At 36.4% G+C, this 23,991-nt stretch overlaps 1 protein-coding gene across 4 annotated transcripts in view; it reads right to left on the bottom strand.

Moving 5' to 3' along the window:
* The window catches only part of NCKAP1 (NCK associated protein 1), a 61,213-nt gene that overhangs the window by 16,276 nt on the left and 20,946 nt on the right, over window positions 1–23,991 (bottom strand). For 2 of the 4 annotated variants that reach the window (XM_040603016.1, XM_040603018.1), the window contains 21 exons: window positions 21,752–21,844; window positions 21,486–21,542; window positions 20,346–20,488; window positions 20,167–20,257; window positions 17,846–17,983; window positions 17,057–17,105; window positions 16,428–16,584; window positions 15,788–15,844; window positions 15,164–15,260; window positions 14,867–14,973; window positions 13,617–13,749; window positions 12,037–12,118; window positions 11,541–11,599; window positions 10,628–10,773; window positions 9,990–10,122; window positions 8,279–8,398; window positions 7,846–7,985; window positions 6,482–6,613; window positions 3,602–3,820; window positions 3,139–3,269; window positions 2,648–2,745 (listed from right to left, as the gene is read on the bottom strand). In XM_040603016.1, the coding sequence (XP_040458950.1) occupies window positions 2,648–2,745; window positions 3,139–3,269; window positions 3,602–3,820; window positions 6,482–6,613; window positions 7,846–7,985; window positions 8,279–8,398; window positions 9,990–10,122; window positions 10,628–10,773; window positions 11,541–11,599; window positions 12,037–12,118; window positions 13,617–13,749; window positions 14,867–14,973; window positions 15,164–15,260; window positions 15,788–15,844; window positions 16,428–16,584; window positions 17,057–17,105; window positions 17,846–17,983; window positions 20,167–20,257; window positions 20,346–20,488; window positions 21,486–21,542; window positions 21,752–21,844 (2,382 nt within the window). The remainder of the gene's footprint in view (window positions 1–2,647; window positions 2,746–3,138; window positions 3,270–3,601; window positions 3,821–6,481; window positions 6,614–7,845; window positions 7,986–8,278; window positions 8,399–9,989; window positions 10,123–10,627; window positions 10,774–11,540; window positions 11,600–12,036; window positions 12,119–13,616; window positions 13,750–14,866; window positions 14,974–15,163; window positions 15,261–15,787; window positions 15,845–16,427; window positions 16,585–17,056; window positions 17,106–17,845; window positions 17,984–20,166; window positions 20,258–20,345; window positions 20,489–21,485; window positions 21,543–21,751; window positions 21,845–23,991) is intronic. The other 2 variants (XM_040603017.1, XM_040603019.1) reach the window with 1 other exon arrangement.

Here is a 23,991-nt window from a genome sequence, read left to right as displayed (position 1 = left end):
CTACTTCAGCAAACGTCTAGGCTACTGTAAGTCTGGAACGTAATTTAAGATATACGATATAAAATCTAAGAGACATATCTGCAGGAACCTACGGCTAAGGATCCGAGAACATTTGACCTTTGATAGTTCTGCTAACTGCTTTAATAATGTTGTTTTACTTTGCCTCAACCCACACTGAAAACAGTGCAAGACATAGCAACTGGCAAGCAGGGAAATTAAATTTCAGAGTAAATACTCCTGTGACCAAAGGAGGAGGAAAAACCAACAGAACTTAAACTATAATGCTGCTATGAAATAAATGGTGGTCTGTGTTTTATTCCCACCTCCTAGTCAAGGACCCTATGCAAAGCAAATCTGTCCAACCTCTTAGACCTCTCAGATTCAATTACATTGTCTCATGGTCATGCTATTTCAATAAGCTGAAGTCTATCCATAACCCACTCAGCCTTCCTGCTTTCATCCTTCTTATCTTCAGTGAGAAGCAAGGAAAGAAATAAGCTATACAACGCGCAGCAAACTAACCACCTCCAAGAATGTGTGCCCATGTACACACGCATAGACACACAAGACATACCTCTATGCTAAAAGCCAAAGCAAGACTGGTTTCCACTGACATCAAGATGGGCAATTTTAAACCAAGTGATGCATCAGAACTTGGCAGATGTGCGGCATTTTAATTTAAATCCCTCAAAGCTCTCCAGAATGCAAGATTGAAGGCAATAGCCCACGCACATTGTTACTGAGTCAAGCTTTCAGCTTTACAAAAAATAACCAGCATATTAGTTTAAGATTTAAAAGGAACAGGCTGGAATACAGTTCAAATAGTTACTTATATGAGGCAAACTTCCCCTCCTTGCCCCAGACTTAAACTTCATACACAGAACCAACACCTGGTCCCACTGCGAAAAGCAAAGCAAGCATGTTGAACCCTACTTTCAATAAATTCCCCATTCTATCCTCTTGTTGCTTCCTTCCCCCAAACACAGATGTTTCTCAGTGCTCTCTTGCTAAGCCAACTGCATCTCAGCCAGAGAGAGATGAACTTTTTATTACTTTATTTTTTTCCTCCAAATATGTGGTCATGTGCATGTGGATCTACATTATGTTCTGCTTATCCCTAACAGTATCAGAAAAAACCAAATCTCAGACAATTTAAAGCTGCTTTTAAAAAAAAATACACAGAGCTACAATATAAATCATGCTGATTTTGAGGATGTTTAACAACTCCACAGTAAGTGGACAAATAGAGCAGCAACCAACAAACATCTGCCCATTGGCTTTGTGTTTTACTTGAAATGTGACGATATCACTTTATGCATAGCCAGGAGTTACAGAATTTAGCCTTAAAATCATAGCTTTCTCACCTGGAAAGCCTCATCCTAAAACTCAGATTGGAATGGGCATAAGGAATCCATTACCCTGTCCAGCTGGCCACTCAGGTCAGGGATGCTGCTTGCTCTTGTGGCAGCTTGGAAAGCCCGAGCAGCCCCTCTCCTTGAGCTGTGGCACTGAATAAAAGGCTTCAGCTCTTTCAGGGCATCACACATCCTAGCAACTCAGCAGCACTGAAATTCACAGTGTTTACAGAGAGAACAAGATCTTTGAAACTGTAATATGGGATGTAATAAAACCACACACTTTTAAAGGCCTGGTATTCTAATAATAATTTCTCGTAGAAAAGTGAAAGTTACTTAGATCTCTTCAGTATTTTTTAAAATGTAGCACACATTAATAGTTACAAAAACCTCCTTATTGTAATCAGTGGTTAAATAAATTGAAAATTATGAGATGTAATAAAAACTTGAAATTAAACTTGGAAATTAATTACATGAAAAAAGTCAGTCATACGGAAAGCAAATACATGCCAATCAGTGACATTTTAATAGTATGACTATCCTGAGAAAGTAGTACACAATACTGAATTTATTAAAACCTCTTTCCAGAAAGAATTAATTAGATAAACACCAAGTGCTTCCCCGTCATTGCTCGTTGTTTTGACTATACATGCAACAAACTTCCTTTATGTGCCCGTATTCCCAACATTTTTTTTTTCATGGCACCAACTTCATCGTTTGTGTTGCTGTAGGTATCAGGTTTATTTATTAGAATACAGAAATTTATAATAAATGGATACTGTTCAGCCAGAGGGAAAGATATGTCTAAAAATGAGGCAGTTAACAAAGAAAAAAGCCCAGGGGTCTCCCATCCATCTAAACTCGACAATAGATGCTAACATACATGGTAAAGTAATGAAGTCCTTATAGATGTCTAAGATACAGCTGAGATTTTCATGCTAAGTTTCAAGAGTCAACAGACTTGGGTAAGCGTTTTGCAAGCACCTGGAGATCTTGGAAGACATCTCTCCTCCCACTGATGATTAAAAGACACTTGACTCCTAAGTTAGGGTACCTAACATACAAATCAACAGAGCCTACATAAAGTCCTGCCCATTCAGCTGCTGGTAGCATACACACATACTACATGTGCAAACACACTACAAAACAAGAGTAAAACTCACAGCTTTATCAGTTCGTTTGATAAAGTCGTTTCAAAAAGATGGCATGCAGAAGCACAGCTATCAAATACCCTAAAGGAAGCTTAAACAGAAAGCTACCCGCGTTCCCACCCACCAGTTTCCCAGGGTTACCTTAAGCTCAGCAACCTGTGAAGAAATGTGCCACATCAGACTTTCACTTAGGAACTTCATGCCATATGGTCCCAGAAGTTCAGAAAGGGCTCTCATTTCTGAGAAATAAAACAAACTGTTCTACTTCAACCATTCCTTCTTCAGTTATTTGATGCCCATCATGTACCTAGCAGTGATGTTTTCATTACCTAAGTATTTTACCCCGAAGTAAAACATTATATACAAGAACTTGTGTTGTAATAGAACCAAAGCAGCGGTCACTGACACATCATAAGCCTATCTCTGTAGCTTAAATAACCCTACTTGACCAAAAATAAGAAAAGTCAGCGCTCTCAAGACACAGAGGCAGCACAAATAAAAAGTACTTGGAATACTACTGAAGGTTAACAAATGCTATCTATAATACAACACTAAGAATTGCTGTTATTCCAATTACCCAAGCATACAATAACTATCCCTCACAAACATTCAGTAGAAACATCAAAGTTTACCTGATATGTCAGAGTACTCCTCAGCATTAAATGTCAATTCATTTTCTGTAGGCAAATTCACAAATGCCTTCATGGCTGGAAAATAGGCTATGTGACCATTGCTGACTTGTCGTAGCAAAGTTTCCAAATACCTTATCAGAAAGAGAAAATTTTAAATTAAAAGACACATTTGTAGATACTCTATACAGATGAAGTATGCTTGTGTGACAAGTGACAGCAAAGCCTAAAGTTTTGCTTTCGTAGTTCAACTGTTATCTGTATCTTACTCTACACCTCCCCCCATAAAAAGTGAATTTCATAACAGGCAAACCTTAAAGTGCTTTTAACAAGTATTGGGAGAAGCAAACTTGTGAAGTCAGAAACTTCAGAAAAATTTCAAACAGCTTCACTTCCCCAATTCCAGATTTTCATTAAGTAAAACTAGTATTAAAAACTCGTAACAAATGTTCATATAATTACTCACCAATTTGTGTACAGACTGGTAATGGTTGGCTCACCATGACTATCTAAATGCTGGGTTTGCTGAAGCAGAACATTGTTAAATACTCGTGTAATGTCAATCTGTACATAATTTTCTATTGATTGGAGGACTGTCATATAGGCTCTTACACTGGTTAACAGCTCTGAAGGTTTTGCAATCTCTTGTGTTGCTTGATTATACATAGTCATCCCAACAATTGACCTTTTAGAAACAAAAAAAATTGGAAACAAATTGCATTTATTAGTAAATTAAACAAAGGTGCAGCTATGAATATGATTGTATATTTAAAGCTTTTCAATGAGTACTTCTCCAGTCTGCAGGTATTAAACTCTAATCAATGCACATACTGCACCTGCACTTTTAGAAATAGTTCTAGATGCCGAAGACAACTGTACTCCTGGTGCCAGCAAAAGTTTTACAAGATGGTAAGAACACTCACCAAGCATTTCTAAAATCAAGCTCCCCCCCCCCCCGCCAATATGTAAGAGCAATTCACAATGTGGAAGACTTATGTAACTACTACTTTGGTAAATAAACTAATATGAGTATTTTAAAACAAAACTTATGTGAAATGCAAGAGCAATTGATGTATTGGAGTGCTCAAAGCATATTAACTAAGGCAAAAATTCTTTGGCCAAAGTTGCTGTCAGTTTTAGTTTGAAGTATCTGTTAAAAAATAATCATACAATTAAGTATGAACAAAAATATTCAAAGGAAAACGTCTACCTTGTGTTGCTCTGTGTGAGAGTAAAAGCACACCTGATTACCTTGTGACATTAACTATGCCTACTGTATTTGGTGCATAAATTTTGTAAGACATACACCATACCATTTAAACTCTCTTCCTTCTGTCTCAGCTCAGAGTATTAAAAAAAAATAAATCTCAGTGTTATCGTGAAAGATTTCCTCTCTTCTGCAATACAGGCAGCTTCCTAAAGCATACTTTTTTTAAAGTTACATTTTAACTGTTTAAATAACTTTTCAAGAAAGTTATCAGAAGCTCTGCTTTCAACAGCTAACACCTCTCAGCAATTATATTTTAAGTAGATAAAAGAAAATACTTTTGTATCATTTGGAAAGTAAGCTTCAGTTATACTTGTATACACAAGTTTAAAAATTTGGGTGTATGTTAAGTAAATAAATAAGAATCATCTTAATGAAAAACAAGTCTCCCTTTAGCTGACACAGTGATTTCTATCTTGAATCAAAAAGTCAAGAAATTGCAGGACATACTTTGATTTGTTCAAATTCTCACTATAAATAAAACCAAGCTTCTAATAACAGATGTTCTGTACATCAGGCTAGCTTTTAATTTATATCAGAACTGCACAAAGGACTGTATATTCCCCTTTAACATAAATGGACACGGACTTTATGGACTTTACCCAGCATGTCACTAAAACCAAACTCTCAAGCAAACTGTATTGGGGGTCCTTAAAATAAACAAAGTCATCTTAGTAAACAAATACCTCATTTTAGGCTTATAATGGTCTCAGACTTCCAGAGCTAAGCTCAGTGGTATCTAACTTTCAAAGGCAGAACAAAAGCCAAACAAAAAAAAAAAAGCCAAACACACCCCACCCCCTAAACAAAGAAACTAGTAAATTACTACCTTCACCAGAGGTGAACAGGACAAGTCATTCTGAAGAACACGAACTTATTTAAGTAACTTTTTGATGTTGCTTCAATATGTGTAAATAAGTCTACTTTCACAAGTTTACTTCTGAGGCAGTCTCTCTTTTGTTTTCAAATCAATTTGAAATTGCTATTACTACAAGATTAAGTGGCATAATATGCTCCAGTCCAATCATACATGAAATTGCGCATGTTAGAACAGTAAACAAAAAAACTCCTAACACTGACACGCTAACACTTCATTTTAAAAAAAAACTGCAAGCCTTTATAAGAAACGCTACTTAAATATCTGAAAAACAATTGTAAATAGAACATTTATTCTGTTTGGCTAACAAGTCTCATTTCTTTACTGAGGCAAGAAAAAGGAAAGCAGTCTCCTAAAGTCATCTGTCTGTGGCTTCAGCCCAATCCACAAAAAAAAAAAAAAAAAAAAAAAAAGGCAAACACAACTAATCAACACTGGTCTACATTCATAAACTTGAAGATTACAGCTGACTACTTGCAAAGTCACGAAGCTATCTTCATTTTTATGCCACCTTGTCTTACTTGAAAGATGGAGTGCTCTAGTGACCGGAGATGTCTTGATGATTAAAACTTTATTAAGTCTTTATACACTGCTTGAAATATGTAACTAGTAATCCTTGGCATAAAATACAACTAGGATAGTTGCCGCATTAGTATGAAGTCCTCTCCAGAAGCTGCCATTTGCCTATTTCTATAAATAATGTCGGTAAGATCAAGGTAAGGACAGGAATATTAAGTGGCAACACTTTTTATTTTAAGAAAAAGGGGGAGGGGCAACTGTAGGATCTTCTCAGTTGGCTTGGTCAGGTCTCGAGTTCTAGATTTTTAGATTTCCTTCCAGCAAGCCAGTAAACTCAAACACTTGAAACAATCCAGCACTGTGCAAAAGAATGGTGGGAAGACAGTCTTCATAGCTGCCTAGAAGTAGGCATCACTAACTCCTACAAAATACACAGGACTAGGAATGCAGGATCAGGCTGTTAAACAGGTGATGTGAATTTCAATATATTTTGTTTTAAAATAGGAACTAACAACTGTGTATGCCTGCACACGTAACTTACTTGTCATTTTAGTCACTGTCATGACTTATGAGTTTTGCAATCCACCTTTAAAAACTAGCTTTATGTAATAAGTATACAATGCTTCCAACACCAAACCAGCAAAGACTTATCTTGTATATGAAGACCTTACAGTATTTCTTACTTGGTAAAGCGGATTTCCAGGTGAGACGTTAAATATTCTCTTGGGGTAAATGTGTGTTCCCAAACCACCATGTTTGGTACGTAATTGATTGAGAAGCAGAGCTCAGAAAGTGCAGTGTGCAGTTTGTCCAGGCTTTAAGAACAGGCAAGAAGAAATTGAGAAAAATATTTAATGTAACAATGTACTTATCATAGAAAGCACATGCTGGAGATGGCAGACACCTCAAGAGCGGGTACAGCTCTAACTCTTCCTTTCATTATATTTTTCTGCTTTGAGACTTTTATCAAAAAAAGTTTTCTAGCTTATTTGAAAACCAGTATTTCGGGTAAGAACACATCCTACAACTGCCTACTGATCTGCACCACATACAGCTATATGAGATACATATACTTCTTTTTTATACATAATACATAAAAATATGGGTAATTTTCCCTCAAAAACAGTCTATTATTAAGCTTCCCCCCCACCTCTCCAAACTAAGCAATACATGTAACGTTTGCTACTAGCTGGTACTAAAAATTTAAAAAATATTAGGGGAGGGAATCTTAAGCTACAAGTTCTTTTCTCTCAACTTCTTTAATCTTTACCATTCTCTGATGTTTGGTTGTTGCAACTGTAGCAAAACCACTTCCCCTTCAGCAGTGTGTGTGTTTAGGTACTCCCAGCCACAACGCTAACCATTTATTGTTTCCTTTCCTTTGCTTCCTTCCTCGTCATACTTTTATCACTCTACCATCTTGTCCTCCGAACCATCCTAACAAATTATCTCCTACCTTTTCCTCCCCTATTATCTCTTACACACCAGTATTTATTAATCTTCTCTTCACTTTCAGGTGGGTTTGTTGGTTTTGTTACCGCTTTGCTGGTGTTTTCAGTTTTTCTATAGCCACCAGCAAGGAAACCTTCCCCAGCTGGTACAGGCACTGGACCCTCAACTCCATCCCAGGAGCTGAAGACAGCAAACAGCCTTTCGGCAGCAAGAACTTCCAGCCCAGCCTGTACTTTACCTAGTTAAGTGTTAAAGCAAGGCAGAATCGAAGATACCACCCACTCCTTGGACCCTCACTTCCACAACAATTACTATGACTATACAGGAAACCTAGTTGCAGCACAGGGATTCTTTCTGCTCAGAAAGGAAATGGCAAAGGGCATAAATTCAAGACATATATGTTCCTCCTATTGCTCTCCTATAGAATTCAGTCTCTATACAAGCTACAGGAGCATCATACGCTCACAAACTACAAAGCTGTTGTATTTACAGTCAATTAAACCTACTCAAATAAATTAAGCAAGAAGCATTCAATATGTACAACACATGTTTTGACTTGGGATTCAAGGTGAAAGGAACAGAAGAGGCGGCTTACTTTGTCACAACCAATCTGTTTTTCCTCATGCTTTCTACTCCTGGTTTCTCCCTTTCAGGTTCTCCTTTCTTTCCAGTCTGTTTCTTTGACTTTTTGTTCACTGCTTGACTGATGGTTTTGGCACAATGCTTTGGCAGCAACTAGTAAGAAAAAGAAACAGTCCCTCCAAATTAAAATACAACTTTCTAGCAGCTATGAGATAAAACAAGCTTATGGTCCAAGTGGAGACCATCACAGAAGTAACACACTCTTCCTTTGACTACTAACTACAAGGTTTTACTATCAAAAAATTTTCCCTCAATCACCTTCCATTTTATAAACAGAAAAATACTCGAGAACAGAAAAAAAAGTGAACAGGAAATAGAACCATAAATATTCAGAAAGTTGAACAGAAAAAATCTTGAAGGCCAATTAAAACAGACACAACACTCACCTGATCACTCAGTGTACACTGTTCTGTGCAAATGTCTGTGATAAGATTTCGAGCTTGCTTAGCCATTTCGTCCAAGAACATGTTACACAAGGAAAGACTACGATCTCCAATATGATGTCTCTGTTGAAGAAGAAAAAAAAAAAAGGTCTGATTTTCAGTTTCCCATAGTCCTACAATATTCACAGAAGACACACGGTACTGCAGACAGCAGTTCACCTAATCATGTAATTAGGGTGTGAGAAATAAATCGGTTAGTCCTCAATAATACCAGCTTCAGGGTTGATTTCCCCCCCCCCCCCCCCCCCCCAAGTCAGTGACATGGCACATTAAAATTTTTTTGCTTACTACAATTTGCAAAACATTTTCTGTAGGAGGCAAAAAAGATTTTTAAAAGTAAGTTTTCATGTTTAATTTTGGACCAAATCCACCTTTAACGCATCCAATACTCAAAGTTTCTGTGAATCTCCTCTTCATTAATTTGTATCAAATACTCAATCAAGGACAAAAAAAGCATGCAGCTCAAACTATAGAGAAAGAACAGCGTCCTTCATACACTACAAAAAGTCAGTAATGAAGCCCTGCTGCATTAATTTCTGGATTCAGGTCCTTTGTCACTAGATCTGCACAAGCACAGCCTCTGTCCCACTGAAATCCTTCTTTCACCACTAATGTTTATTTTCTAACAGCCATACTACCACACATTGTACACAGCACAGTGAGGATTATTTTTCCAAAATGATAATAGTTACTAAGTCATACAATTCAGATATTGAATTCAGAGTTCTGCTGGATGTAGCAAATAGTGCTTGCTGCAGCTGAATTCACAGTAACTAGCGTACAGTGGACTTTGGCTACTGACTCCTCACTGTTACTATAATTGTTCTGAAAGACATCTCTTGTCCTGAAGGGAAGCTTTCCTGTAAACTTTTAAATGGTTGTCTAGTATAAATAATTTGCAACTGTTTAAAGCAAAGTATACATGGAAAATAATGAATAGACATACATTGAGATGGAAGTATAGCAGAAAAGGATTTAATGTTTAAATAAGAAAAACCCACATCGTGCATATTACTATAGATCTTATTCATCTCATTGTTTCAGATGAGCACTGTTAAGAATGAAAAAACACTTTCATGAGCGCTATACAAAACTGGCCAAGTTAACCCCCAGAGTAATTCCAGTGGACATACAGGAAATGGTCTGAAGGACCTATTTCATTACAATAAAAAAATAGAATTTCCTCAGAATCAAACTACTTCCTTTAACAAAGCGTCCATTTCATTTAAGATCTTTTTAAAAAAAAAAATCTTACTGAATAAACCCTATTTATAACAAACCATAGAGAACTCCCAACTTCCTATTTCCTTTTTCTAACGGCGAGTTTATAGACCATTTGAAAACAACACTGTTTTAACAGATGTATGGGATTTATTAGCATCTAAGCCTAAATGACCCCAGAAGAGTCATCTAACCTTTGCACATGAGTTTGCTAATGATCATTCAAGCAAAGGTGATAATGCTTGTTCATTTCAGAAAAGGTTTTTGAGATCCATGGGTGAAGAATCACATAAGAAGTTATCTACTTGTTTTGCTTCCCTTTTTATCGCTCTCCTGCCTCAACCTTATATTGCCTTCTTGCGGTGTTCAGCTCCAGTCCTCCCTACTTTAAATGAGATATGAAAATAACTAAGACAATATATTTAAAAATTACCTCTTCTGGGCACAGCTCATGTGTACAGCTCATAAAATGAGTACAAAGCAGTGGGAATGCAATCGAGTATCTTGATTGAGAGGGAAGCTCCAAACACTGCTGAAACATCTTCTCAAAAGCACGACTATAAAAACTGATCAGAAATAGACATTTAGATGAAACACATAATTTTGCTGCAAATAAAGTCTACTTCACACAATTCAAATGTGGTATTAGTGTCAGATTTGTAGTTATACCAAAAACTGCATCATGCTTTCAAAGAAGTTTGGTTTCTGCATTTGCTTCTTATGCATTTTATTTGCATCTCTCTATTATCATCATATTTTTATTCCGATGTGAGCCACTGCAAAAACTTGCACCTTTTTCAGAACAGTATTAAAGCAAAATCTGCAAATGACCCCAGATCATTTATGTGACTGCCTGAAGAATCTCTCGACAGATCTTCAGAAATACTTTTATCAAACGAATTCTGATGAAACTAATTGATTCTCCCACTGCTCTATCTTCCTACAAAGTTTGCTATTTAAAAACTAGACTTTCAAGGACCAACCAAATAATAAAAAGCTTTTGCTATTTAAAAATTACACTTCCAAGGACAAACCAACCAAAAAGCTTCTACAGTCAGGTTAGTAACATACCAAAATATAGAAAGATCTGAGGTTTCAACCAACATCTCCACTAAAGAATCCACCATCTTTGTGTGGAAAATGATTGTGTTCATCATTTTTCCTAGTTCTCTATGGTCTGCAAGACTAAGTGAAGCTTTAGAAACACTGGTGTAGGCCTGGAAAGACACAAGAAAATTGTTATATCTACTGCCGCTTTTTTGTAAATTCCATTGCTACTGCCCAATACAAATGTTAAAATACTGATTACGCTATGCACAAGTTGCCTGTGTACTTAAGACCATGGATAGACTATTTTATCTTTCTGCTATAACTTAAGTAAACTGTCTCTCCACAAAGTCTCAAAATGTCACTTGAATTCACAGATAAACTGTAGAACGAATGTACTGACAAAACACAAATGTGCACTTGTGAACCCCTACTTTAACAATCAGATTTTGGAAAGCAAGAAAGACTTGTGTGTTCTGAAAATACAAAAATTACATGCTATCTGATCTTGAAACAATTCATTTACAGTCTAAACAGTACTTCCCCCTTTATTAATTGAAGATACTGTTACTGCAAGCACAGGAGCAATCTAACTGAATGTTATTTTCTCACAGTCTCTTACCTTCCCCTGGCTGGGCAGACTGAATCACACTCCATACAGCGCACAGCTGCCAGCAAACTGCTCATCCTCAACACATTCTATTTCCGAACCGTTATAAACACCCCAAAGAATGATATGCAAAAAGTATGCAATGCAGACAAAATTACATTAAAGTGTAGCAAATTATCTGTTTAAGCGTTTGATTTTAAGAGAGTAGGTTACTGTAAGATAGCCTGTTATCCACTTGCAGTGTGAGAGTAATCTAGAAGTGCAGTAATTTATGAAACATTTTGGGTTTAAGTTAGTGAAGTGTCTCATATATTTACAAAGTCTTACCTGCAATCTAAACCAATCTAATCTCATTCCTCTGAAGTCAAATACCTCTCCATCTTCAACTGCATCAGGGAAAAATACAGAACATAAAACCTTTAGGTAAACAACTATGAATTCAGATATACTATGTCAGACCTTCTAAAAAAACCCAAAGTACTCAACAATTACTTAGGTACTGAACTTCATGCTTCTACCTAAGTATTTCAATCCAGCACAGTCACGCTGATAGAAATTAAAATATCTAGATGAAAATATGTGTAATATGCTTTCTAAATTAAAAGGCAGGATTACCTCCCAAGAGCATTCTTCAAAAGCTCTATCTATATAGAGCTGCCCTAGAAAAGGGACACACAACAAGAAGCAGGTACCATAACCAAAAAGAAACAAGGGAACAAATTCAGTTTAGGCAAATTATCTGCTTTTACTGATTGCATGAATCAAAGTGATGAAGAGGAATCTGCCATTCTGTTACCGTTTTCCCAAATTCATTTAAACTTACCTTGTTTCACACTTAGTGAAGTCATTGTGTTTACAAAAGAGGACATGATGATTGATTCATCCTCTGGGCAAACTGAAAGATTCTAAAATAAATAACATTGCTATTATTTCAAACTTGGTTTATGAGACAGTGTCAATACCCATCCCCAAATTATCAGCTATAGTCTGAAATGTACGAGAATTTACACAGGGTAGCTTAATCATTAGCATATTTCAAACAGTGCTATTTAACAGCTTTCAGCTTTCACTTTTTAATTCATTGGTTGATGACAAATACCTAGAAAAGCTTGCTTACAAACCAACATCTGCTCAAAACAGAAAAATCTGTCAGTAAACGTGCCCGTGCATTTTCAGGCTGTAGTCATTTACAAAATGGACAACAAACATTTTGCTCTTAAACATCAGGCACCAAACAGTTTTCTGAACCTCTCCAGCCACCTAATCTGTCTGCAAATAAAATATGGCCATGGCAGGATTTAACAGAGTCTGCATCAGCATCTCAAAACTTTCTCAACAGTTTTTTTTACTAACATTGATTTCAACAATTAATACCACCTGAAAGATGAGCTAATAAGTTTTCCATTTTTACAAAATGCAAGGTCATGAAAAAGTAGTTTCAGCAACCAGTAAAGTCATATTTCTATTAAAACAACACAATACAGAAATTTCTCATAATCCCAGCTATGACTGACTTTTTAACCTAAAGGCTGAAAAATCCAAATTATCACTCAATCATTTGCCTTGTGCTTGATACCCATTATGAATTAAGTACAGCTAAAATTCAAGCCAATTATTTTTTCTTCATTTCACAGTTTGATCCTCAGGATTATCCTAGCTAAACACAGGATGCTTGTGCCACTTGTACAGCATTTAGAAGCCATTCACTGAATCTAGGAATAATTTCCCAGGAATGAGTAACAAGCGTAAAAAATACTTAATTCTGTCACTCTATACTTACAGGTTAACAGATTTTTTTCGTGATTTTTTTTTGAGTTATAAGCAAAAAACCCCCAAATACAGATATTTTGGTATTGCAAGTAAACCCAAGGATTCCATTACATTTAATAATTTAGACAGTAATACAAACTGGTATTTAAACTGTTCAAATAGTTTGTTTAAGTAGATAGTAGAGTACATAAGTTCCACCTTCTGGCAATTGATATAATGCTTGAAGTCTGAAATTAATTTTTGAACACAACAAAAAAGCTTGCAGTACAAACTTGTCAGGTTTGAGTAGCTGACCTAGCCACAAAATTTGCACTCCATCTAGTGGTCACTAGGAAATAAAACCAAAACAGCTCAGGAAGCGTATCATCTCTTTGTCAGGCCAAGTAAGAAAAAGTTTCTACAATGCTCCTTCAGTGGCAGTACCTGTTTCATTGTCTCTAAACATAACACTGCTTAATAAGTATTCATTTAGGAACCAGAAGTACAACTCGAAATCCCAGAATTAAACAGTAACGTATTCCATAATGTTCATCAAAATCCATAAGCCAGGACACGCTTCATGAAATCATTTTGGACAAAAAGCCCTTTTTAAAGCCTGCGTTTGAAAACCCAAAAACCACAGCCTTGCCATACCTGAACAAGCTCATTTAAGACCACTGCATCAAAGCCAGAGAGATACTGTACATAGTATCTCTGCATCACTGGTCCGTATTTTCGCACATGTGCTCTGAGCTCCTCCATGTAGAATATTAGCTCGGCTATGTGTCTAGGCAAGAAGACAAGGAAAAGCTTACAAATGTGAAACATCCAAAATATTAAACCCGATTTCTATCAGTGGAATGCTTCTCAAGGGGACCTCCTCCTATACCTTGCTTTTAAAACTATTATCAATAGGTAATTTTGGTATGAAATTATTTGTTCACATTATAAATGAGTCTACACTGGTAATTTTCTCTGCAAGGTAAAATCCACTCAACAGAAGTTAGCAGGACATCATCACAGTAATCCTCAAAGGTTTCTGTAAGCATTCACTTAAGTGTAAGAAGCCCTTCTATAATGCTCAATTTGAAAAAATGTTTTTCCTCCAAGTGTTTAAATCTGAAAAATACAACTGTAATAACTGCTTTTCTATACTGTTTTCTTAAACCATGAGGATGGTTAAATACTTGCACAGGTTGTTTCAGAGAGGCTCTGGGACCTCCATCCCTCCCCAGCACTTAAACTCAGTGAAGAAAACCCAAGGTTTTCCTACTCCAGCTGTAGAAATGGCCTTGTGACAACAACGTCAGTTGTTTGAACTCCTGCAGTCAATACACAGACTTTCAGTTCAGTCTTGTGTTCAGTAATCTTGAAAACAACTCAAAGACAACTCATGGTCTTCTGCCTATCCACACTCATAATCCCACTTTTTTACCTTCTGTTTATTATGAACTAATGCTGTATTATATAAATAAACCTTACCCAATTGAAAAGACAGTTTTGCTACAACACAAGCAACATTCTACAAATGAAAAAATCAAGCTTTTTGACAGTTTCCTTCTCCCCACCATGGATTTGCTCAATGCAAAAATCAGTAACGCTGAAGACACAAGAAAGCTTTATTTTTGCTTATTCAAAGGGAAAAAATGCGTAAAAATTTTACAAAATAGTTTTATTTTTGAAATAAATTTTCTGCAGAAAACCAATTTTCACTGATGTGCTCCCATTTCTAACACAATACTACTATGTTTTGACGGGAAGCTTAACAGACCCAGGTAAAGATTTTCTGAACAGTCCCAGCTCTTCTATATAGCCACCTTTTATGAGGTTCCCTTGCCTTCAAATGCATTTTGTCTGTGAGATTCTCATAAATATTTAAGATATCACAGTAAAAATTAACATACTTATCTATGAAATCATCTGCACTCTTCTTTGGCATATTATCTGCATGACGAAGAAGCCAAATAATTTCATCACGAGCAAAGGATAATGCCATAAATACAAAAAGTGCCTGAAAAAGATACAACAGTTAGCTCGTGCACACTAAGAGGCAACTAGTCTCTAACAACAAATCTTAAAATCTAAGTAGGTTTTCTCTCTAAGAGTGGGGTATTTTCCCCTCAAACAAACTGAATGTCACACTATCACTGAGAAACACATTCTAAGATTGCATAAACACAAACCACAAGAACCATAATTACCTTGGGACCCAACAGGCCTGGCTGATCAGACAGGACAGTAGCCAGTTCTTTGAGTGCAGAACGTAAAAACTTGCGTCTCTCTCTATGCATTGAACCGCTGCATCAAAACAACAAACTGAGACATCACTCACTGGGCTAAGCACAGAACATTTGATTTTCCCAAGTATTTAAGCCCAAGCACAGGCAGCTTGTACCATGCCAGCTTCAAAAGTTCAGTATTTCAAAGGATGTGGTTCAATTAAAGTTAGCATCCCCACCATCAATGCTGTAAATTACTGAAGTAGGGTTCAATTCAAACCCAAGTTCTCTCTCTGTCCCTGCTCTATACTGTGCACTTGACTCCACTAAAACATTTCTATGTTATTTGCATTCACATTAATTAGAGAAAAATAAAGGGCAAATAAACTAAATGCTTCCATCCTGATAACATAAAAAAATAATCTAAAACTTGGAAGTTAAGTTGATAATGGAATTAAGTAATTTCAGATTTAAAAGAACAATTGGTACATCATCTTGCTTCAAAATGCGCAACTAGTTCAGCATTCAACAAATGCTGTTTCTACCTTCTTTATAACTTAGGAAAACCAACACTAAAGTGTCAGTAAAACTTTGTAAGGCACTTACGCATGTGAAACAGCAGCTTCTTTGCACTCTCTGATGTCGTTAATACGCTTGTTGTAGCTACAAGTAAAAAACAATCCAATATGGTAGTAAGTATCAATTTAGGAACAACAGAGTGGGACTTGAGAGGAGCTGCACTGCCACAGCAAGCAGGATACAGCAAAAAGCTCACACAAGACTTATTTCCCTGATCAGAGCTAAACGCCAAAACTGGATACCCAAACCAAAAATACCCTCTACTGAAGTGCTCCCGGTGTTCACTGATAAAGGTCTCCACTTTGTTTCTGAGTTTTCATACGATATACTGCAGAAACAGTGGCAGACAGATGCAATTTTTCAAGCAAACTCTACATTCACGGCATCATTTCTCTCCACTAGTTTAAGATTTGCGGGTGCAATCGTTTATTTTAACTTTTGCCATTTCAGAGACTGATTCACCAGACTTTTCCAGAACAAAGATAAAAAAAGGCATGATGGTTATGAAATCAGGCTCCTGAAAGTTACGCGTTAAAGAAACTGTCGAGATACTAAGCAAAAACGTTCGTGTACTGACCATCCTTAAGCAGAACTTACATGAAGTAGAAGTAAAATTTTCAAAACAACCAAGAGGTTCTGAAAGGAGAAAAAGAGAATGAAAACTTACCCTCGTATGTTTACAAACAGGTCTTCTGCAGCTTTGTGAATATGGAATACTTCATCTCGAAACAGAGCCAAGCAAGAGCTGCTTTGAAGTGCAAGCTTCCAAAGGTTCAAAGCTGTAGCATCACTATTTAGGATTCCATGGCACAAAATAAATCCAACTTCAAAAGTTCACATTGATGATGGATGTCACAAAGCAGATGCACAAAGACAGTAAAAGAACAGTGAGATTATTAAGCATTTTCTCTTAAATAGTTCAAATAGTTCATTAACAAACTGTTTAATGGATAACAGCATTTTTCATATAAAAAATAACCCACACTCTTCTGGTGGAGGTATTGTTGTAATGTTTTTGTAACATGAATTATTTAATGCTGATACTATGCTGCTATTTCCATTAGAATTACTCAAGCCCTCAGTTTTAGTCAAAGTCTGGAATAAATTGCTGACAAACTCCATTCTAGCAGTATGCATTGAATTCTAACTTCACTGATACGTACAAATGAGATTTAATCAAGTTCCCTATAATCTGATATGAATACAACAGCTTTTGAACAGTACAGAAAAGTAAGTAATCCTTCAAATGTTAACTTTTTTTTTTTTTAATACAACCATGAGCCGATTTTTACTCACAAATGATCCATTTTTCCATTGCATCCAGTGAGAGGTATTCACATGGCATCTGTTGGAAAAAACAGTAATTTGTAGCAAACTTATTATATAAAAGACAATACATTTCATGAGAAGTACTCTTTAGAAAGCAAGAGAAATAAAGCCTTAAATGCTGAGGAATCATGGAAGACTGCTGCTGGTTACTAACAGAGCAGTGTTTAATCCCTTTGGAAACGGATGGTTTGAACATTAAATCAGCTTCCATACCCTCCAATACCTTGAACAAAACAGTGAACAAATTTTAACAAAATGTTTAGCTTCACAAACATTGTATTTAAGAATATTTAAGAACAAAAGGCTTTTGACATATACTATCCGCAACCGGACAGCTGTTAATGCTTGAATTTTGTTCAGAAAGATGACCATTCATATCACAACTCAGGTAGCAAATGCAAACAGTAAAGGTTTTAAAGAAAGTATCAGTTCTGATTTTTGGTCTGTTGGCCCATAAACATCTGAGAGTATGCAGGACCCCTTCCTTCTACACTGCACAAGTTAACATTGCTTCTCTTCATTTTTTGGTTATTAAATACTGGAAACGAAGGCATGAGCTAACACAAGAGAAGCTTTAATTAATGCAAGAAAGCTCTTCCCCTGTACTGAACTATTCAGCTCTCCTAACCAGACTATTTACTTCTCTGATTAAAAGCCACATAAAGGTAATCAAACAGAAAATTACACACCCCCCCACATTATTTTATGGAAAACTTTGCTTAACTTTATCATGTAACACAAATTAAAAGACCATACTGTGTCAGACTGTGCAGGATTAAGCATTGTACTGGGGGCACTGATAAGGCTCAGTAGTTGTGCGTTTCTCCACTGGTCAGCTGAGAGATTTCTTCGAGGATAGACCATCTGGAGTGAAATCAGAGCATCTGAAAGGGACTAAAAAGGAGATCAATTATTAGTTTGAATATGTCAAGGCTCAGTCTTGGATAAATATGCAAGTTCTTTACCTCATTTTGTGAGCTGTGTATTGACACTGCCATACTCCAGGCACAAGGGACACTAAGTACTATTTTACCAGCAGTGCTATCTTCTCAGCATGTTTACTAACAATAATCAAAACATTTTACTGAACTAGTCCTGAAATTAAACTTGAGATTAAAACCCACTGCATCTAGTTTATTTCACATATAAAGACTATTTCAGGGTAAGGGAAGAACAGAGAGAAGCAGGAAGGTTTGATTATTATTTTTTTAAATTTTTAATCAGAGTTATAGAATTTCTGAGTTCAGAATTAGAGGACATGAAAAAATCAATAGGGGACTACAAATCTGTCACGTACAACTGGAAGTTGTTCACTATTTAGTCAAGCACCCCAATTATTGCATTGTTTCCTTCTCTGCTACTTTATTTAGTCCTTCATATGTCCTTCCCTCTTTGTTAACAAATTATTTTGAGCAGCTACTGTCCACAGGAGCATCTTCACAGCAGATTAAGCTTATCTGAGTAAGTGTGGCCCTACGCCTTTTCCCTCTCTCTTGCATCAATATTGGTGCTTGTATGAGTCCTCAGGGAGCCAAGTTTAAGCATTATGCCAGCAAAGAAGGTCAGTCGGGGCTGGGGGGGGAAACCCACCCCATCTGCTGGAGCTAATTTAAAGGATTAAACTACTGTCAGGTTTACTTCAAAGCAGTGAGATGATGAAAGGACAACTTAAGTGTGCAGTTCCATGAGAGTACAACCTAAGTGCGTGCTTCTATAGCACGGTGCCTGAAGGGATGCCTGACCCCAATTTATACCTCTTGTATAGAGTAAGCAGAACAGCAAAAATCAGACCAAAAAATGGCTTTACAAAATGTTTCACGGGAAAGGACTGGCGTGCTATGCAATACAAGTGCATGAACAAAAATAATACTGAAAAGTAAAGCATCTTTACTAAGATGTGCACGAGAAAACATAAATTGCAAATGGGTTCCTTAGCTGAATAAATCTTAACAAAACAGCAATCATGCAGAGGGAAGTGTAAGAAAAAAGTAAGATTACAGATTATTTAGACAAATGAGAAGTATTCTAAACCATTTCAACTTCAGAGAACTTAGCGAAATAGCTGGAAAACTCTCTGAACTTTTAGTGACTACCTTAAAATGTTTAAGGAAAACAAGAAAAATCTCAAGAGGACTAGAGAAGGAAAACAGAACCAGTACCTAGACTTCAAAATAGGAACTAAAAAGAAGCCCAAACCTTAGAAACTTTAGGCAATAACTTAGTATTTAAGTTAAAACTCCTGCCAAAGATTCCAAAATAAGTTGTTAGGCAATCAATTTGCAAGCAGCTAGAAATTAACACCTTTAAAAGTAACAGTTGGTCAATACTGATCAAACAAATCTAGCTTCCTTTGACAGAGTAGCAAGCCTCGTGGACAAGCTGGAATTGATAAAACAGGATCTACACTGACTTTGGTGAGGCTTCTGTCACTTTTCCAAGGTATCCTATGAAAACACAGCCTTGATAAATCGTCACAAAACTGCAGCACAACCAGCTGTGTAAGAATGCAAGCTTAAAAACATTTGTACAGATAATGCTAAAGGAATTGGGGTCATTTAACTTAGTGAAGTCAACTGAGCAGGGTACACAATGTCAGCTTTTGAGTATAGGAGCTGTTAGTGAAGAGACAGTGGTGACCTCCACGATCCCCAGTGTAAGGACAATCCAAAGCAAAAACCCTCAGGTTACAAAATAGAAAAAACACATTCATCTAGGATGGTAAACTAGCAAAAAACTCGTTTCACAGAAACAGTAGGAAACTCTTTAATTCCAAACTGTAAACCAAAACAGAACACAGGTGTAGGTATTCTCAAAACCTACCACTGATTTTTAACCAATTTCTAACCTTGAGTGAATAAATGGAACCTTACCAACAGGTTCTAGTGTTCCTGTATTTGTACATGTTCTTTTATTTGAACAGTTATCAATCCCCAGCCCTAGACATCCATTCTAAGTAAAATCACCTGTAAAGTTTATACCGACTGGCCTTTGACAAAACAAACTCTTGCACATTTACTTTTTTCTCTCTGCTTCCCTCAATTAAGATTATTGTGTGCCTGTGAAAAGTAGTTACATACTTTACTGTGAGGTACAAATTCCTCCATCATTTTCTTTAAAGGATTTTCATAATCCACAATCATCTGGCCAAGGCGTGGATATTCTCTGTCACTAAAAGCAACAACAAACAATTCACTCAGGTGTAGCTGTTACTATGATCATTATTATTATAAACACTTCTTAGATAACAGATTTTTACCTTGCTCCATGTGTCATTTCATGGGCATAGTTATACAGTCCAATGATAGCCTTCCTTTCTTCAATTCGAGACAGCAATATCATTAGAGTTGTGTAGGTTATAATCAAATCTAGGTAGTTCTTTGTTAAATCAAAGTTTACAGTCTAGAGAAAAAACGGTAAATCGTCATTCTAAAACTTTTAGAAACAAGCATAAAACTTTTTCCTTACCTTTCCACCAATTTCCAGCTGCTTTTTTAATACATTGGACTGTCTTGAACAAAGTTTTAGTTCTGGTTACATACAGGCTTTGTATAATCTTAAATTTAGTCACTCAAATCCCCAGAACTCTTTGCATTCAAGAAAGCAAGCAAGCAAATAAATCCTTTTTAGGCTTAAGTGTCACAGGTTAGCTGACAAATAGGAACACTTTCCTTGGATGTTACTAAGCAGTCAGCAAGTGCTTTGCCTATGAATTTTATTTTTAAAAGACTCTGTAATGTAAAAAGCTAACACATATCCCACTGGTCTGGTAACATAATTCCGCAGGATATATACTCCTCTTTCATATTATGAGCCTGAGTCAGCCAAATTTACAGCAACGACTAAAACTAGAAATGAACATTAAGCAAGCAAGCAGAAACCAAGAGGAAAAGGTGTCTGAGGTTCTGGTTTGGGGTTTTCCAGTGTTTGGTTGTGGGGTTTTGGGGTTTAGTTATGGGTTTTATTAATAACACTTTTAGCTGCTTTTGTACTTGTTTTAGGAACACCAAAAGTGACCTCCTCACATAGCTGAGGTGGACACCAGTAATATTCCTGTCTTCTGAGCTCTAAGTGGCTTAAGCATACAGATGACAGTAAACCCTAAGAATCAACTTGCAGACGCAATAAAGCAAAAACTACACAAAGATCTATGTCTGGTAACAGACAACGCTGTTACTACTGTCCATCAGTAGCCTGTTTAAAATGTTCTATCTCCTGATTTCAAGCTTTTATAAAATTTCAGAGATCTGAAGATCGCAGCGTTTTTATTTTTCTTGCATTTATAACTAGAGTTGTCATATTTCTTGGGCTAACATACACAAATCCTTCTAGTTTTCCACGTGGGACTGATTAGAAACATTTTTAACTGGCATTTGAAATTTTAAACCCAGAAACTTACAATATCAAAGAAGACTTGGCAAACATCAATAGTGTTCAGCAGCTCACAAACATGGTCCTTGAAAAACAAAGGAATAACTTTAGTTTAAAAAAAAAAAAAATCTAAGTAAATCACTTTCCTATGCTTAGTGATGGAGACTTTTGTTGTTTGGTTTTCTTTAAGGACAGACCTACAAGTTCAGCTATTTCGTTATATAATGTTATTTCGTAAATAAAAATACAGAAACCTGGTGTGACAAAACAACTGACATATTTGTAATATCTTACCTTAAATTCCATAACATCAACAAATGTGAAGTAGTATAATGCCAAGTTCTTCAGAATCTCTGATTTTTCTTTCTGGAGCTGAGCAAGCTGTTGCTAAAAGAGAAACATAAACATGCGTGCTGTTCTTAGAAGATCTTCAGAAGACTGCTGAAAAATAATACCTGTGAAGCGCAGAGTAACCATCAGGCTACGCAAGGCAGCCTTAACGTGGTTTTCTAAGGCTGAGGTTCTGTGCATCTCAGATACACACAGAGTTCTCAGACCACATAATTTTAACAGCTGCCAACTATACTTTGAAGATAAAAGTCAAATTAGTACACATTAGTACCGAAGTCATATTGTTTAGCTCAGCTAGAGATGAAAATGGGTAGTTAGGAAAACAGTGTTATCCTATGTGTAATTAGCAAAAGCAGAACAGTACATGAGCACAAATCCATATGACAAAAAAAATAACATTACTTGAGGTGGGAGAAAAGAAGGTGGCAGATTACGAACTTTACTACAGAAAAACATTATGCTTTTAAATTCTGAACTTACCAAAAAGAATATCCAGGCAAAGCCACGTTAAGCATGCAAAATAAAATGTAGATACAAACATAAAATACAGTAACGGTTCTTTGACCAGTTCCATATAAACACAATAATACATTCAAACAAAAGCAACAAAATAAAGAAACAAAAAAAGAAGCAAAACACTAGCATTAGACACTGGTGGATAAAATGAAAGAGGCAAATGTGAATACAAAGGCATAAAATAGTTCACAGATATTTTTTTTAATTTTTTTTAAAACCAACTGTAAAATATGATTTCATTTCCATATTTTTCAAAATTTTTGTCAGGAACCAGACCGACCACTTAATTGCAATTAAGAACACAAAAATAGCAGCTGTTACTGAACAGCCATTCTGTTTGTCTATGTATTACAGTCTCAGAACACTGCAAGAATCCAATTACTTAACTTGCAGTATCTAGCTACAAATTGTCTCCTTCCTGATATATGAACTGAAATGAGTTAAAGCAGTCATAACACTCAATATGAACAAGGGCCGTTCAAAAATCTGCAAGACTTTAAATTAAAGACTGATCAAGTTAAATAGGATTTTATTCTCAACAAGAGCAATCAATTATAAAGAACATTAAATGAATTGTTTCAAATGGCTTAGCTTATTTTCATATGGGAGGTTAGAACGGAATATGCTTCATCTCCCTCTCTTTATAAAGCTGTGCTCTGTCTTCTCTGTTTTATGTAAAGCACTAATTTCTCTAAATTGAAAAAAATAAGACTTCCCAGACCACCACTGGGTATCACATATAAGATGATTTTTGCTTCTTTCCTCTGAATTTTTAGAGGCGTTGAGCCGTAAGACCTCCATGAGTCAAGGAAGACGGGCATACACAGAGAGTTATGAGCAAACTGGAATGGCTACGTTATAAAATACCTCTGCCTACTCAAACCAGTGCAAAGGATTTAAGTTTGAAGGCCTGACTTTGAATGACTGCCCTATATAATATTCAAGCTTCTTTCACACAGACATCAGCCGAGACTTAAATGAAAAATAGGTGCAAGTACACGTGTTCGTTCTGTAACTTCAGATATCTCATGGGCTAGGACATCGGTTATTTCCATTTAAACTGCTGCTGTACAAAAACCTGTTCTCAAATGTAAGTTCTATAAATTTTATTTTGATCCTCAGTAAGAATTTGCTACTACCTCTCCCAGCGTACACCCTGAAGTTTAACTGCCTCATGCTCTGAGAATGAAGCATCCAGCATCATCACGTGCAGAGCCACCTTCGGGCCAACTGCATCTATACTCAGGATCTCCCCAGAAGAAAGACCACTTTGTACTTCCAGGGCTGCTTCCTCACCCAACAATTATGCAATGAGAATTCATCACCTACAGCTCCTGGTTTTAATCTTCACCCTGGCCCTATCGCTTGAGGTACTTCTTGCCAGTGATTTGGTTTTAGAACACTATGCAGAAACAGGGTTTATTTCTGTGCAACTAACATAAGCATGAATCATATGAATTTGAGAAGTCATTTCATGAATTTTCTGGAACAGACCACACTGTATCATTCAGAAATAAAGCCTAATTCCAGCACAGAAAGAGGACAAATCCAAAACTTACATTACAAATGCGCATATGCCTTAACAACCTTTTTCCTACTGCAATCCTTACTCATAAGCACCAAGGTGCAATGCTAAGGGAGACTATAATGGTTACAGGTTGCTGTAC

This window comes from Falco naumanni, chromosome 8 (genome assembly GCF_017639655.2).
Source record: "Falco naumanni isolate bFalNau1 chromosome 8, bFalNau1.pat, whole genome shotgun sequence".
NCBI lineage: Eukaryota > Metazoa > Chordata > Aves > Falconiformes > Falconidae > Falco > Falco naumanni.
Note: the sequence above shows the minus strand (reverse complement) of the source record. Positions and strands in the feature narration are given on the sequence as shown.